Source organism: Gopherus flavomarginatus, chromosome 3 (genome assembly GCF_025201925.1).
Source record: "Gopherus flavomarginatus isolate rGopFla2 chromosome 3, rGopFla2.mat.asm, whole genome shotgun sequence".
In the NCBI taxonomy this organism is placed as follows: domain Eukaryota; kingdom Metazoa; phylum Chordata; order Testudines; family Testudinidae; genus Gopherus; species Gopherus flavomarginatus.
The window spans coordinates 121,377,141-121,394,293 of NC_066619.1; the positions used below are offsets into that span (position 1 = coordinate 121,377,141).

At 44.3% G+C, this 17,153-nt stretch overlaps 1 protein-coding gene across 1 annotated transcript in view; it reads right to left on the minus strand.

The window, feature by feature from the left end:
- SHOC1 (shortage in chiasmata 1) overlaps positions 1-17,153 on the minus strand; it is a 123,761-nt gene that overhangs the window by 3,475 nt on the left and 103,133 nt on the right. Inside the window, exons 29-33 of the mRNA XM_050943022.1 lie at positions 14,142-14,372; positions 13,835-14,053; positions 10,161-10,236; positions 7,266-7,640; positions 535-686 (exon numbers count right to left, since the gene is read on the minus strand). Of these exons, the coding sequence (XP_050798979.1) occupies positions 535-686; positions 7,266-7,640; positions 10,161-10,236; positions 13,835-14,053; positions 14,142-14,372 (1,053 nt within the window). The remainder of the gene's footprint in view (positions 1-534; positions 687-7,265; positions 7,641-10,160; positions 10,237-13,834; positions 14,054-14,141; positions 14,373-17,153) is intronic.

A 17,153-nucleotide genomic window follows, 5' to 3' on the forward strand; every position in this document is an offset into this window, starting at 1 on the left:
TGTGACCCCCACTCCCTACTGGAGTCAGGACCCCTAGTTTGAGAAAATGCTGCATTAGCCAATACTCCGTCCTTCCCACAGAGAATGTATCTACTAGAAAGGCTTATATTTCTCCATGTATATGCTGTACATCTTTATGTTCCCTTCATGCATTAAAGTAGAGCCTAGACCCTACTACTGACTATATCAGGAGCAGAATCAGCCTCTTGATCCCTGAGAATTCACTGTAACTGAGCACTTGAGGCTTCAAAATATAAAACAAACATATGGTACCTTCTAAAATGGTAAATGAGGATTTAACTGCATCTTTCTGAATGATCAGCTGTAACATTTTCTGAACAGTCATCTTAATTGAGCAATAAAGCTAGGTTTCATTTGCAATTTCACTTAAGTACATTCAAGTATTATAAGGAGCTGATCGATTTTGATCTTGTTCTTTTTTTTTAAAAAATCCTTAATTCCATCCAGGTTCTTGCAAATGTCTAATACCTTAAGATTCCTTCAGATTCTTTTTACCAAGGACACTCTCTTTACCTTGAGAACACGAAGCCCAGCTTTTTCAAACTGTTTTTCTCGATCCTTGAATTCCTGACAGCATAAGTCTGCTTCTGAGATCTGGTAATGCATTTTGGTATCCCTTGTCTTGTCTCGGAGTTTTTCTGGAGGATAATTAGTTTCCAGTCGGCCTGGACACAAAGTAACAGGATATATTATAATAATAATGTAAGATTTTCAGATTGTTAAACTCACCCTAAATGCAGCAAAGTCAGTAGAGGAGGAAGTTAATATTTTATTTTAGTTGTTTAGTTAAGAGACAGGAGTGTTACATCTTCTCCAAAGCAAGCTGTGTGGGTCATCTTGGTCCAGGCTCCTCCTTTACAGGGTCTTTTGATGAGGGCAGTGATGACTTTGGAAGGTTGGGATACTCTTTTTTCTTTTGTGCTGTAAAGCTTAACTGGCTATTGTCAGTAAGTAGTGAGTTTACTGTTAAATTAGATTTACTTTTAAGATTTCTGTTTTAAAAAATCATCAAGGACACTTGGGGCCTGATACAGAGCTCACTGAAGTCATTGGAAAGGCTTCTGCTCAGTTCAATGAACTTTGGATATGGACACTACAGCAGGTGTTCTCAACCTTTTTCCTTCTGAGTCCCTCCCCCCACCCACATGCTATAAAAACTCCATGGCCCACCTGTGTTACAATAACTGTTTTTTTGCATATAAAAGCCAGAGCGGGCGATAGGGGGTGGCAAGCAGGGCAATTGCCTGGGGTCCCTGCCACAGGCGCACTGCAAAGCTACATTGCTCAGGCTTCAGCTTCAGCTCTGGGTGGCAGGGCTAAGGACCTTGGGCTTCAACCCCTATGTGTTGGGGCTTCAGCTTTCTGCCCTGGGCCCTGCTTGGCGGACCCCCTGAAATCTGCTCGCAGCCCCCAGAGAGACCCCGGACCCCTGGTTTAAAACCACCTTTCTACACTCTTGTAATTTAAATAAAGTAACTATCTGTCCAGATCTAGACATTCTTTAACTGATTCAAATTTGCTAAGGACTTTACACTTACATTTACATTTGCTGAATATATTATGCCTATTAAATCAAGTTCTACTAAAGGAACTAATTTAAAAAGTCAGAAACAGAAGAGACACAGGATGTATCATCTTCATTGTATATCTATCTTTTATACCATGGAACCCATTTTAAATGATCAACCAAATGACCAGGAAAAATGGTTGCCTAGTAAGGGTGGCTTTTAACGACAAGTCAAATAAAACTGACCTGGAAAACAGGGATATTTCAAAGACAGGAAGTTGCCCTTTGAGGTGGTCTTTGGTACTTGTTTCAAATTAATTCTTGTAACTCCACTGAAATCAATTAATTGACTTAAGTAATTTTTTTATTGAAGTCATAGGGTTTGATTCACTCCCACCACAGCAAGTCTCTCTGTGGAACTCTGATAGCAGTAGGTATGCCAGGATGGGAGTTGCAACAAGCTCGATATAAAGTATGCAGGACCAGTTCAGAAAGGATATGCACTGATTCCACACATCTTCCAGAGAGCCTCAGCTGTCTGGGCTTTCAGGCTGCCTTTCCTAGTGGAACCCACAGAGTGAGGGCTGGCAGCACAATCATGTTTGCCTCCAACAGCATGGCTACCTCGGTAGGATAAACTGCAACCCCTTGGAATCTTGCACAGTGAATCAACTGAAGTCAACAAACTAACACACAGTCTTTCAAGGCTTTGCATGGCGCCCATTACCATAGTATCTAAGCACAGGGATTAATCTGACCCTACTGTATATTCTCCATACATACAAACTGAAAAGGACAGTTACCTGTTCCGTAACTGGTGTTCTTCGAGATGTGTTGCTCAGGTGTATTCTACAGTAGGTGTGCGTGCTCGCCACGTGCACCAGTGCTGGAAGTTTTTCCCTTAGCAGTACCCGTACAGAGGGAGCACCATTGCGAACCCTGGAGTGGTGCCGACATATCACGCCATAACGGGGGCTGCGCACTCCCCACACCCTCTGTTCCTTCTTGCCAGACAACTCCGACAGAGGGGAAGGAGGGCGGAATGTGGAATACACCTGAGCAACACGTCTTGAAGAACGCCAGTTACAGAACAGGTAACTGTTCTTTCTTCTTCGAGTGATTCCTCGTGTATTCCACAGTAGGTGACTCCAAGCTATATTTGATGCAGGTGGGTAGGAGTTTAAGGGTTTCCAGGATGGAGTACCGCCCTACCAAACTGATGTCATCCAATGTTTGGGAGACGATCACATAATGCGAAGAAAAGGTGTGGACAGAAGACCACGTGGCATCTCTACATATGTCCTAGATAGGGATGTGAGCTTAGGTGGCCGATGAGGCCTGAGCTCTCATAGAATGCCCCTTAACAATAGGTGGTGGGGGAATGCCTGCCAGGTCGTAATACGTGTGTATGCACGGGGTGATCCAGCAGGAAAGGCACTGGGTTGAAATCGGTTGCCCTCTCATACGTTCGGCTGACACAATGAACAGCTGCGAGGATTTCCGGAACGGCCTGGTACAGTCCAAGTAAAAGGCCAGCGCCCTACGCACATCTAGCGTGTGTAGGCGGTGTTCCTCGTTGGAGGAATGGGGCTTAGGACAGAGTACCGGTAGGAAGATTTTCTGATCCATATGGAAGGCGGAGACCGCCTTCAGGAGAAAAGCAGGGTGTTAGCGAAGCTGGACCTTATCCTTGTGGAAGACCATATACGGGGGTTCCGAGGTGAAGGCCCTAAACTCCGAGACATGACGAGCTGATGTGATAGCAACAAGGAATGCTACCTTGCATGACAGGTGGGACCAGGAACATGTGGCCAAGGGTTCAAAGGGAGGACTCATGAGGCAGGATAACACTAGGTTTAGATCCTATTGCGGGACAGGAGGCCTGGCATGTGGAAATGAACGATCCAGGCCCTTTAAAAAGCGGGAGCTCATATGGTGAGAAAAGACCAAGTGGCCCTGTACCGGGGGGTGGAAGGCCGATATGGCTGCCAAATGCATCCTGACGGAGGCGGGCACTAAGGGACAAGAGGTAAACAAGAATCAGCTGGAGCGATGTGGACGATGGGGAGGTTCCCCACTCCCCCGCCCACCTAAACAACCCGGACCATTTGGCTAGGTATGTCCATCTTTCCAAAAGAACTCGTTTAACGTTCTCCGAACACCTCCCTTCCTCCTCATCTAACCACAGAGCAACCACGCTGTCAGGTGAAGTGTGGCCAGGTTGGGGTGGAGAAGACACCCCTCTTTCTGGGAGAGGAGATCAGGCCAAAGCAGCAGCCTCCATGGGGGAGCTGCTAGGAGTTGTAGGAGGGTCCCATACCAGTGTTGACGGGCCCCATCTGGGACTATGAGGATGACCCGTGTCCTGTCTGCTTTTACTTTTTGCAGGACTTTGCCTATTAGGGGGAAAGGCATAGAGAAGTTGGCCTGACTACTGAAGGAGAAAAGCGCCAGAGATCATCCCCCTTCCCGCCCCTCCCCGGAGCAGAACTGGGGGCAGCGTCGGTTCTGGTCAGTTGCAAAGACGTCAGCCCGGGGAACTCCTCACTCCTGGAAGAGTTGTAGGGCTGACGTCTTTGCAACTGACCAGAACCGACGCTATCCCCAGTTCTGCCGAGGAAGGGAGGTCGAAGGAGCCTGGGATGCTCCAGCCACCGAGCGAGATCTCACCTGGGCAGGCATCTGCGGCCACGGTGCCCACTGACACCACTGCCCCTGCCACAGCGTGCCATGTCAGTGATTGACTTGGGGTTCAGGTGGTGTAGTTTATTCTTGCTGAGCCGGCACAACTTGGAGACGGGCAGCTGGGTGCTGATGCTGAGGTACGGTACTGTAGGAGCAGCGAGAGCGATGGTGCCATCCACGTGACCGGGACCTCGACAACGAGGATCGGTACCCGTCCGAGGTGCTGCTCCTGTACTCACCCTGGCGGCTGGAGCTACAATGCTTCGATGTGGAGAATCTCAAGAGGAGCCCCATGTGTGATGTCTGGTAGAGCGGGAACTCAAATCGGAGCGTCTACATCGGTGGCGTTGGGATCGACTCTGGTAGCTGCGGTGCAAGGAGAACTGACGCTGCTTATCCCGGTGCCTGCCACCTCGGTCGCGGGGCATGGAGAAGCCCCTAGGCTCCTTTGTGGGTGGCGAGCTGGTCAGCCTGAGCAGGGTAGAGGGCTGGCGCGAGCTGTGGGAAGACCTCGCTGAGTGGTGAGCGGTCCTCGGAGCATGGACTGTGCCGTGTCGGGGAGGGCTGTTGTGCTCCCAGTGGCAGCTTCCCTCGAGACTGGGGACCCGTCTCAGGCCTGTGCAGCCTCCAGAGTCAACGGCATCCTCACCAGAGGGGAGGCACGCGCGGACTGGACCGGGTGGCTCTGCTGAACATGAGTTGGAGGCCTGGGTCCCAAGGGGGATCGTGGGCTGCCCAGTTCTGGTCCGGCCTCACCCCTATCTTTGTCTCGGCACCGCTGAGTCTTCCCCTGCTTCTTGGACGGGGAGCAGTGCCGGCTAGTGGAGGGGACTTCACTCCGTACTGAAGGTGCGGTGCCCGGCGCTGAGTCCATTCGGCATGCCAGTTCCAGGGCCAGCACTGTTTCCATTAGGAGAGTGTGAACTCTAAAGTCCCTCTCCTTCTTAGTTCGGGGCTTGAATGATCTGCAGATCTTACAGCGCTCACGTACGTGGGTCTCGCTCAAGCAAGAGAAGCACTGAGTGTGCAGGTCGCTTCTTGGCATAGAACTGCGACAGGAGTCACATAACTTGAAGCCTGGAGCACAGGGCATGTCCTGAGCCCAGACGACTAAATTGGAGAAAACTATTTAACTATTGGAAGAACTGTACTACTAAGGGTAACTAAAGAAACTGAAGCAAAGCTGGAGCAAGAAGTTCCAACTACCTTCACTAGTGGCAAGAAGGAACTGAGGGTGGGGGGAGTGCGCAGCTCTCCTTATAGCGCGATATAGAGGTGCCACTCCAGGGGTCGCAGTGGTGCTCCCCCCCGTACAGGTACTACTAAGGGAAAAACTTCCGGCACCAGTGCACGTGGAGAGCATGCACACCTATTGCGGAATACACATGAGCAATCACTCGAAGAAGAATACGAGGTCATCTAAATATGGATAACACACATACAGAGAATCATAGGACTGGAAGGGACCTCAAGAGGTCATCTAGTCCATCCCCTCCACTCATGGTAGGACTAAGTATTATCTAGACCAAGGGTCCCCAACGCGGTGCCCGCGGCAGCATCTAAATGCACCCACGTCCTGGCCGGCAGTCGAGCATCTGGCATTTCAGTGGCATTTCGGATGCTCCACCACCGCCATGGTCCTTCGTCTGGCGCCTGCCAGACAAAAAAGTTGGGGACCACTTATCTAGACCATCCATGACAGGTGTTGGTCTAACCTGATCTTAAAAATCTCCAGTGATGGAGGTTCCACAACCTCCCTAGGCAATTTATTCCAGTGCTTAATCACACTGACAGAAAGTTTTTCCTAATGTCAAACCTAAACCTCCTTGGCTGCAATTTAAGCCCATTGCTTCTTGTACTATCCTCAGAGGTTAAGAAGGACAATTTTTCTCTCTCCTCCTTGTAACAACCTTTTATGTACATGAAAACTATTATCGTGCCCCCTCTCAGTCTTCTCCTTTCCAGATTAAACAAACAGATTAAACAAAGATTGACTAAACTTCAATCTTCCCTCATAGGTCATGTTTTCTACACCTTTAATCATTTTTGTTGCTCTTCTCTGGATTTTCTCCAATTTGTCCAGATCTTTTCCGAAATGTGGTGCCCAGAACTGGATGCAATACTCCAGTTGAGGCCTAATCAGCACTGAGTAGAGCGAAAAATTACTTCTCGTGTCTTGCTTACAACACTCCTGCTAATGCATCCCAGAATGATGTTTGCTTTTTTTTGCAACAGTGTTAGACTGTTGATTCATATTTAGCTTATGGTCCACTATGATCCCCAAATCCCTTTCCACAGTACTCCTTCCTAGGCAGTCATTTCCCATTTTGTATGTGTGCAACTGATTGCTCCTTGCTAAATGGAGTACTTTGCATTTGTCCTTATTGAATTTCATCCTGTTTACTTCAGACCATTTCTCCAGTTTGTCGGGATCATTTTGAATTTTAATCCTATCCTTCGAAGTACTTGCAACCCCTCCCAGCTTGGTATCGTCCGCAAACTTTGTAAGTGTACTCTCTATGCCATTATCTAAGTCACTGATGAAGATATTGAACAGAACTGGATCCAAAACTGATCCCTGCAGGACCCTATCTGTTATGCCCTTCCAGCATGACTGTGAACCACTGATAACTACTCTCTGGGAATGACTTTCCAACTAGTTATGCACCCACTTTAGAGTAGCTCCATCTAGATTGTGTTTCCCTAGTTTGTTTATGAGAAGGTCATGCGAGATAGTATCAAAAGTTTTATTAAAGTCAAGATATACCTCACCTACTGCTTCCCCCCTATCCACAGGGCTTGTTATCCTGTCAAAGAAAGCTATCAGGTTGATTTGACATGATTCTTGACAAATCCATGCTGACTGTTACTTATCACCTTATTATCTTCTAGATGTTTGTAAATTGATTGATTAATTATTTGCTCCATTATCTTTCTGGGAAAGTTAAGCTGACAGGTCTGTAATTCCCTGGGTTGTCTTTATTTCCCTTTTTATAGACTGGCACTATATTCTCTGCTTCATATTTGTTCTTATTCCCTTAACTTCACTGACCCTCTGACTGTGGCAGTTCCTCTTGTTTGGTTCTATTATTCTCTTGCACATAGCACAGTAAGTTTTCGATCACAAACACTGCATCAATTATGGCACCAGGAGGACCTTGAATCTCTAATCTTGCTTTTCCACCAACCACTTCTTCCAATATGGATACACCAAAACGCTGCAGATGAGAAAGTTCTGCATGCTCTCTTTTGCTAAGGTTAAAAATGTGATTGTTTTCTATAACAATAAGATGACTTTCCTGGACTTGCATTATGTCTTCAATCCATATTTTTGCTGCTTCCAGTTTTTCATAGCAGTTGCCAATAAGTTCAATGGCTGGTCCAGTTTTTTTATTCTCTATTTCAGCTTGTCTGTCAGAGCGTGACCCTGTAAGAAGTACAGTTTATACAAGTGCAATCTGTAGACTGAAAAGTTCACAAGTGTTGTTACAAATCTCTATATGCAGCCTTGAGACTCTGCATCTCAAGGAACCTTACTGCCTTTCTGGTACGTTCAGAATGGGGATATTATGACAGGCACTAAGGGGTAGATTTTTAAAGATACAAATGGCAGTTGGGTGTCTAACTCTCATTAACTTTCAATTTTGCATTTGAAAGTCCCCCCGCAAGGGCCTCATTCTCATTGATTTAAGTGGGACCAGGATTTGCCCCTAGTAATAATTAATAAATACAGTTCCAATCCAGATGTATAAACATCATTCTATTTTGAAGTCAAATTAAACGGTGGTTGTTCTTCTGGGAACCATTTAAAAACTTGTTCTTCATTTTCATGTTTCCCCACATTCCTCTAATGGGTGGTTGAAGCAGAAGTTGCTATTTCAGGAGATACTGGAGATAATGAAATTAAATATTTACACAGACTGAAAATGTTAATGTTGCTTTCAAGTCTCTAGTTAGAACGATTTTTGTGTTAAGGGAATACACTGTAGTTCTAGGGGGAAAATGAAGGAGAAGACACTGTCCTACTTACAAAGAAGCCCTTTTATTAAATCCTTTCTGGTGTTTGGCTCTGGATAAATGAAGTACCTTTTGCATTTTAACTACATCTGTGTTCTCCCTGTTTTTTTATTTTTAAAGTAGGATGTAAACCAGTGCTAAAATCAATGTGTTTCACTCACACTGGCTTTGGATTGGCTAGCTAGAATATGTTTTAAATGACAACAATCTCAGCTTGATATATAGAGTCCACTGATGGAAATGGTAATGGGCTGGAGTGCTGCCCACAATAATTTGAACAAAGGAGACACAACGCAAATAAAACCCCCCTGCCTACAAGGAGGGAAGGAATGTCACCCATGACACCATCCTCACCTTCCTTGAACTGAAATTTTACCCTTTGGCGCTAGAGGCCTAATCACATGAACTACTTTGGGCCATCAACTCCCATTGATTGCAGTTGGTAGCGATGGCCCTAACCAAAGGTTAAACAAAACTGTACTGCTAATTTAAAGTGGTAACTAAAGACAGGACACTGCCTTCTGCAGGTGCAGGTTTTTACTGTGTTAGTTAAACATATACAATAAGCTCTGGAACTCTGTAGTAGCTAAAATGCACTCAGGCAGGGTCCCCCAAAGTTTAATATATTTTTTTTAAAGTTAAAGTCAGGTGCACTAAACTTCTGGGCCTGTCAAACTCTGAGAAAAAAACAACAACTTTCATCACCACCAGGCTGAACAGGGACAGCTGTGTTCATGTCCTTTCAGCAGCTGGCCTCTGATAAAGCTGTCTATTATAACCTAGCTCAGTTTTCTCTCAAATCAACTAATGATGATTTTCACAGGACCCTTTTCAGATTAATTAGAAACCACAACACAGGGCACAATTCAGCCCTGGATTATGTCTGCTTCCAACAGCATAACCCAGAGATATGTGCAGCAGGGGCACCTTCCCTCCCTCCCTCCGAGGTGGGGTGTCGCAGGGGGTGAATCAAGCCCCACCATACCTAACAAAGGGTTCTGTTGGTCTTTCTCTTGATTTGAAATGTTTAAAGTTTATTTTTGTTCACTGGATCAGTGACAATTAACTAGGCTGAGGAGAGAACTGGTTAGATAATTTCATTGCCACTAACTAGACTTGTAGCCAGTTTACAAAAGGGTGATTAAAACTTGTGCTTCAGGGTCAGAAAGGAACTCCTCTTGCCTCAGAAAAGGCATTGCACAATTATTGGAGCCCAGAAGGGTCATCTTCCTCTGAAGCATCATCTTACCCAAAGATTGGTAGGGGGAGCAAGGACCTGAGTCTAGTATGACAAGTCCTGTTTGCATAAGCTGGAAAAAAGATGCCAAAGCAGAACAATTAGAACCTTCTATGTCAACAATTTATCATACCCATTAGCTCCTTAAATAGAAGGAACTGGGATGAAGATGACTGATTTGAGAGAATAATTGATAGCTGTGATAGTTTAGCTTCCTCCAGTATGTATTCACAGTTAAGAAATCCTCCTTTTGAGCTACCAAACCCTAAGATCAGTTCTATTCTCAGCATCTCACACATAACCCCTGATAACATTAGGGTGAATGACATGGGTCTTTCAAGGGACAAAAGACTGCAAAGTGTCTGAAGAACTGAATAGTTAGCTCAACAGTTAGATTTTTGTTTACATGAATGAGAATCTGATAAAAGTCAAAAGCGGTCTAATTAAATATTATTAGAACACTAAAAAAAGTTCTGCAAAACACTACTTTAGAAGAGGTAACACATTTTCCCCATTGTACCCAAACCAGTCTTGTTGTTTTCTCACTCTTATCACCCAGTTTGACATGCAATGAAACAGAATAAAAAATTAAATGCAGAGCTCCTGTGTGATAGCTTCACCTCCAGATAATAGATATGTATTAGGAGAATATAATTTTCAGAACCTTATTCACCCTTTGTGCTTCTTACTTACGCAAATCATCACTTTTGTTGCATTCCATGTCTTCTATCAGTCTGTTTTTTGCTGACTCAAACTTGGTTTGAAAAGCCTTGAAAAAGAAAGATTTAGAATTAGTTCACAGCCAGCTATGTATCAAACCACTAACAAATGAACAGAGTCTGTCTCTCCAGATTTCTGTTAGGTAACCAATTTTAGTCAGTCTTCTTTCACACAGGGCCTAATGCTGGTTTCTTGTGCCAAGTCTGGTTCCGGGGTTTTGTACAGGGACATGGATGGCATCCTCTCCAATTCCATCTGCAGGTAGTATGTGGGGAACTCAGGCAGCCAAGCTACGGCAGCTATTTCAGCTTATGGACAGGAGTAGAGGCTGCCCATTGCTCTCTTTTGCTTGCGGTTTTATGCTGATGGATCCATGCTGTGCATAGATGCACTGACTATCCCCCTACCTAACTCACAGTCACAAAGTTCCTCTCCATAGCCTCATGTGGAAAGCCCTGTTCTGTGCTGTGCAGTAGGTTTGGCCTTCCTGCAGATTGGCATCCCTGAGCAGTGAAAATACAACATTCATGTTAAAGCAGCAAAGAATCCTGTGGCACCTTATAGACTAACAGACGTTTTGGAGCATGAGCTTTCGTGGGTGAATACCCACTTCTTCTGATGCATGTGGTGGAAATTTCCAGGGGCAGTATATATATGCTAGCAAGCAAGCTAGAGATAACGAGGTCAGTTCAATCAGGGAGGATGAGGCCCTGTTCTAGCAGTTGAGGTGTGAAAACCAGGAGAGGAGAAACTGGTTCTGTAGTTGGCAAGCCATTCACAGTCTTTGTTCAATCCTGAGCTGATGGTGTCAAATTTGCAGATGAACTGAAGCTCAGCAGTTTCTCTTTGAAGTCTGGTCCTGAAGTTTTTTTGCTGCAGGATGGCCACCTTAAGGTCTGCAATAGTGTGGCCAGGGAGGTTGAAGTGCTCCCCTACAGGTTTTTGTATATTGCCATTCCTAATGTCTGATTTATGTCCATTTATCCTTTTCCGTAGAGACTGTCCAGTTTGGCCAATGTACATAGCAGAGGGGCATTGCTGGCATATGATGGCGTATATTACATTGGTGGATGTGCAGGTGAATGAACCAGTGATGGTGTGGCTGATCTGGTTAGGTCCTGTGATGGTGTCGCTGGTGTAGATATGTGGGCAGAGTTGACATCGAGGTTTGTTGCATGGATTGGTTCCTGAGCTAGAGTTATTATGGTGCGATGTGCAGTTACTGGTGAGAATATGTTTCAGGTTGGCAGGTTGTCTGTGGGCAAGGACTGGCCTGCCACCCAAGGCCTGTGAAAGTGTGGGATCATTGTCCAGGATGGGTTGTAGATCCTTGATGATGCGTTGGAGGGGTTTTAGCTGGGAGCTGTATGTGATGGCCAGTGGAGTCCTGTTGGTTTCTTTCTTGGGTTTGTCTTGCAGTAGGAGGCTTCTGGGTACACGTCTGGCTCTGTTGATCTGTTTCCTTATTTCCTCGTGCAGGTATTGTAGTTTTGAGAATGCTTGGTGGAGATTTTGTAGGTGTTGGTCTCTGTCTGAGGGGTTAGAGCAGATGCGGTTGTACCTCAGTGCTTGGCTGTAGACAATGGATCGTGTGATGTGTCCGGGATGGAAGCTGGAGGCATGAAGGTAGGCATAGCGGTCGGTAGGTTTTCGATATAGGGTGGTGTTAATGTGACCATCACTTATTTGCACCGTGGTGTCAAGAAAGTGGACCTCCCATGTAGATTGGTTCAGGCTGAGGTTGATGGTGGGGTGAAAGCTGTTGAAATCGTGGTGGAATCTACACCAGCAACACCATCACAGGACCTAACCAGATCAGCGACACCATCACTGGTTCATTCACCTGCACATCCACCAATGTAATATATGCCATCATATGCCGGCAATGCCCCTCTGCTACGTACATTGGCCAAACTGGACAGTCTCTACGGAAAAGGATAAATGGACACAAATCAGACATTAGGAATGGCAATATACAAAAACCTGTAGGGGAGCACTTCAACCTCCCTGGCCACACTATTGCAGACCTTAAGGTGGCCATCCTGCAGCAAAAAAACTTCAGGACCAGACTTCAAAGAGAAACTGCTGAGCTTCAGTTCATCTGCAAATTTGACACCATCAGCTCAGGATTGAACGAAGACTGTGAATGGCTTGCCAACTACAGAACCAGTTTCTCCTCTCTTGGTTTTCACACCCCAGCTGCTGGAACAGGGCCTCATCCTCCCTGATTGAACTGACCTCGTTATCTCTAGCTTGCTTGCTAGCATATATATTCTGCCCCTGGAAATTTCCACCACATGCATCTGAAGAAGTGGGTATTCACCCATGAAAGCTCATGCTCCAAAACGTCTGTTAGTCTATAAGGTGCCACAGGATTCTTTGCTGCTTTTACAGATCCAGACTAACACGGCTACCCCTCTGATACTTAACATTCATGTTGTTTTTTAGCCTTGAAGGCCTGTGGCGGGGAGAAGACAGGCTTTGGCACATTAGTGAAACAACTGGCAGTGTGAGCATGTGGTCCAGGGGAACAGAGAGATAAATGACAACCAAATATAATTTGTCAGAGTTCTGGCATATGGAAAAATGATAAAAATCATCTTCAGACAATACCAAGAAAAGTACATTGTAAATTAATACTACATTAGAAAATAAGATTTTACACTGAACTATACTGACAAAAAGGTGAAAAAACTGCACAGCAGGTCTACAGCATAGATGAAAAAAAGTAAATTATTAAATTTGGAAATTCTTATTGTAAATACTTCTAAAACTGAGGGGCAACTTCAGAGATTACATGGAAGGTGCTATAAGTTACCTGTCAATAAGTGGGTGTAAGTTGGTTTATTTGAACCTAGGAGTCAAAATTGATGTAACCTACATATCAATGGCATGGAAGAGATGGTGTATGGAAGGAGGAAGGAGTCAGGAGTAGCTACCCTTTTTTTCTATCCTTCAGCACGTAAGTTACACTCAGACTCCCTTATACGCAGTTACTCATACCACATTACACTTCACATCTGAATTTGGTCCTGAGTACGATTCAATTGTCCATGTTAGCCTTTCAGAGCAGAAACAAGAGAATAATGCTGCCTTTTTGCCAGTCCACATGCTATTGCTCTGTATGTTTCTTTTGCTACAGTATACAGGCTCACTATTCACCTGCTGAAGTCAGTGGGAGCTTTAGGTTCAATGAGAACAGGATCAAATTTTATATTTTTATAATATATAGATACCTAAAACAGCCATATATAAATCACCTGGTCCAAATTCTCTGTTGGCATAAACTAATACAGTTCCACTGAAATCACCAACAGAGAATTTGGCCTCCTGTCTACAGCCTTTTCTACCACGGAAGGCCAAGCCCTTTGTGACAATACATTGCTACAGGAGATGATGTGACAGAATTTGCTAAATGTATTTCCTGTGGCATAACTTCAGTAGAAAGTCCGCACTAAGTGGGGAGCAGCACCTTCACTGTATACTCCCTACCAGCTCCAAGACATATACTAGAGGCTTGCTATCCATTTTTACAAATGTTATGTCTAGTTTGGTATATGAAGTACTTTAGCTTGTAGCAATACACAAAAACTTTCTTCATGGATATTGTGAGTTCTTCTACTTATAGTTAATGCTAAATGTTTTACCTTATAGGCATAACTGTCATTTGGATGGATCACAAAATACACATCTGTCTTCTTCCAAGGATGTTCCTTTGCAAAGCTTAAAACTTCATCAATCATAATATCTGCCACTTCATCATTTGGCAAAGTTAACACTCCAGTCCCAATTGCAGGGAAGGAAATTGAAGGAAGCTGATACTCCTGAATCTTAAGCAAACATCTTGACATTGCAGTTTTTAGTCCCTGTAGGAAAAAAAAAAGAGTTTTTAGACCTCACTTTACTTTTTGACCTGAAAAAGAGAAGTGAAAATCCATTGTAGCTGAATGTCACCTTGCGTGAATCACTGCTGCTTTGTGAGGACCATACTATGTGGAGCACGGACTTGCAGGCAAGATTGTATCCTTTTGTCAATATGAATTTCTCACAATATGGAGGAAGTTTTTGTAACTCAAATAGAAATTCCTTCTGAAGAGATACGCCTGCTTTTTCTAGAATTGCTCCTGAAAGGTTTCCTCTTGAGAGATCATCATTCATGACTACAGAATTAACAATGACTGCAGTCTGGAAGAAAAGAACACACACGCTCTAAGTATATTTTATTTCAGCTAAATGTATATTTTACCTGCACTGCAGTCAGATTTCCACTTCAAATGCACCTGTGCAGCTAGTGAAGTTTTTCCTTATTAAAACCTCCACCCCACCCAGACACTTTCCCTTTTAAGGTACATCTTCACTGCATGCTTCTTTCGGCAGCGTGTAGAACACATACCAGCATTACTCCCCTCCTCGCAGCCCATAACTTGCAGTGTAGCTGGTGAGGTGTGTAGACTAGTACAAAACATAGCTGAAAGGTGTGGATATGTACACAAGTACATCCCTTACATGCTTTCTACTCACCCAAGCTGTGCCTCCCCATCTACACCGGTATTTTTAGTTGCAGACGCTTTTCCCCTCTGTCTCCGCCTGCCAGAGCCTTTCGTTGACAGGAGTAGCTACGCACTGCAGCAGGCGGTGGATGCAACAGGCTTTTCAGTGTGGCACACAGCTACATGTAGCCTACATGCCACTGACAATGGTGCATAGTGTAGATGTAGCCTTAGAGTAGTAAGCACTGCCAGTCACACTAATAGTCCTCACCATCTTGTGTACTCAGGAGGAATTGCAAAATTATGTCTGCCTTCTGTGCAGGAGCACTATGGGAGGATGGAAATCCCTGAGCTTTCTCCTTCTGCCCATCACGTACTCCCTAAGACTGCTGTAATTTGGAACTGAATTTGTGAAATGTAAAACGTTTGCTTATGGTATTTTGACCACAGAAATAATGAGTTGAACCTTAGCTTGACTGTTTAAGAGTAATTAAAAATACAAGGCTCTGGGCTACACCCATTCAGTTGCTTGGAAGAAATATAACTTTTTATAGTCAGCTGATAGAATTTCTTCCCCATCGAAGAAATTTCCTTTATTTCCATATCTATAAAAACAAACTCCGTAACGAGTCAAGATGTTTCTTTAACACACAAGGTATGGAACACTCTGTAAACTACAGTATTTGTTAGAAATAGACTATCATTAAAGCTGTGATGCAGCTTCCAGTCTAATCACCCTTTCTGGCTTGCCCAGAACTAGGATTGCCATATTTTTGACCAGATATTCCAGTTACAGTAAGTGAAATAAGTCTATTTGAACCACATTCTGGTTAAAGATATTTACATTTTTTTTTAGAAAATACCTTCAACTGCTGCAGTATATGCTTAATGCCTCAATAGTGAGAGAGGAGCATTCGTCCCATTTCAGAAATTAAAAAAAAAGCGGGATCATAGAATCATAGGATTGGAAGGGACCTTGAGAGATCACCTAGTCCAGTCCCCTGCACTCATGGCAGAACTAAGTATTATCTAGAGCATCCCTGGCAGGTATTTGTCTAACCTGCTCTTAAAAATCTCCAATGAGGGAGATTCCACAACCTCCCTCGGCAATTTATTCCAGTGCTTAACCACCCTGACAGGAAGTTTTTCCTAATGTCCAACCTAAACCCCCTTTGCTGCAATTTAAGCCCATTGCTTCTTGTCCTAGACACAAAGGTTAAGAAGAACAATTCTTCTCCCTCCTCCTTGTCACAACCTTTTATGTACTTGAAAACTGTTATGTCCCCTCTCAGTCTTCTCCTTTCCAGACTAAACAAACCCAATTTTTGCAATCTTCCCTCATAGGCCATATTTTCTAGACCAGGGGTCAGCAACCTTTCAGAAGTGTTGTGCCGAGTCTTCATTTATTCACTCTAATTTAAGGTTTCGCGTGCCAGTAATACATTTTAACATTTTTAGAAACTCTCTTTCTCTAAGTCTATAATATATAATTAAACTATTGTTGTATGTAAAGTAAATAAGGTTTTAAAAATGTTTAAGAGGCTTCATTTAAAATTAAATTAAAATGCAGAGCCCCCCGGACCGGTGGCCAGGACCCAGGCAGTGTGAGTGCCACTGAAAATCAGCTCGCATGCTGCCTTCGGCACCTATGCCATAGGTTGCCTACCCCTGTTCTAGACATTTAATCACTTTTGTTGCTCTTCTCTGGACTTTCTCCAATTTGTCCACATCTTTTCTGAAACGTGGTGTCCAGAACAGGACATAATATTCCAGCTGAGGCCTAATGAGTGCAGAGTAGAATGGAAGAATTACTTCTCGTGTCTTGCTTACAACACTCCTGCCTGATGCGATAGGAGCTAAGAGAGTAAACTTCCAGGGGATACATGAAAAAAAAAAGGTAACTATTAAAATATTACATTAAAAAAGTAAATGTTAATGTCCTGGTTCTAATGGGGGACTTCAATCACTTTGACATCTGCTGGGAGAGCAATACAGCGGTACACAGACAATCCAGGAAATTTTTGGAGAGTGTTGGGGACAACTTCCTGGTACAAGTACTGGAGGAATCAACCAGGGGCCGTTCTCCTCTTGACCTGCTGCTTACAAACAGGGAAGAATTGGTAGGGGAAGTAGAAGTGGGTGGTAACCTGGGCAGCAGTGACCATCAGATGGTTGAGTTCAGGATCCTCACAAAAGGAAGAAAGGAGAGTAGCTAATATGAGGGGGGAAGTCGTTCAGGAAAGCTGGCTGTATTTTAAAGAAGCCTTATTGAGGGCACAGGAACAAACCTTCCTGATGTGCAGAAAGAATAGCAAATATGGCAGGTAACCAGCTTGATTCGGTGAGCTTAAACACAAAAAGGAAGCTTGCAAGAAGTGGAAACGTGGTCAGATGACTAGGGAGGAGTATAAAAATATTTCTCGAGCATGCAGGGATGTAATCAGGAAGGCCAAAACACAACGGGAGTTGCAGCTAG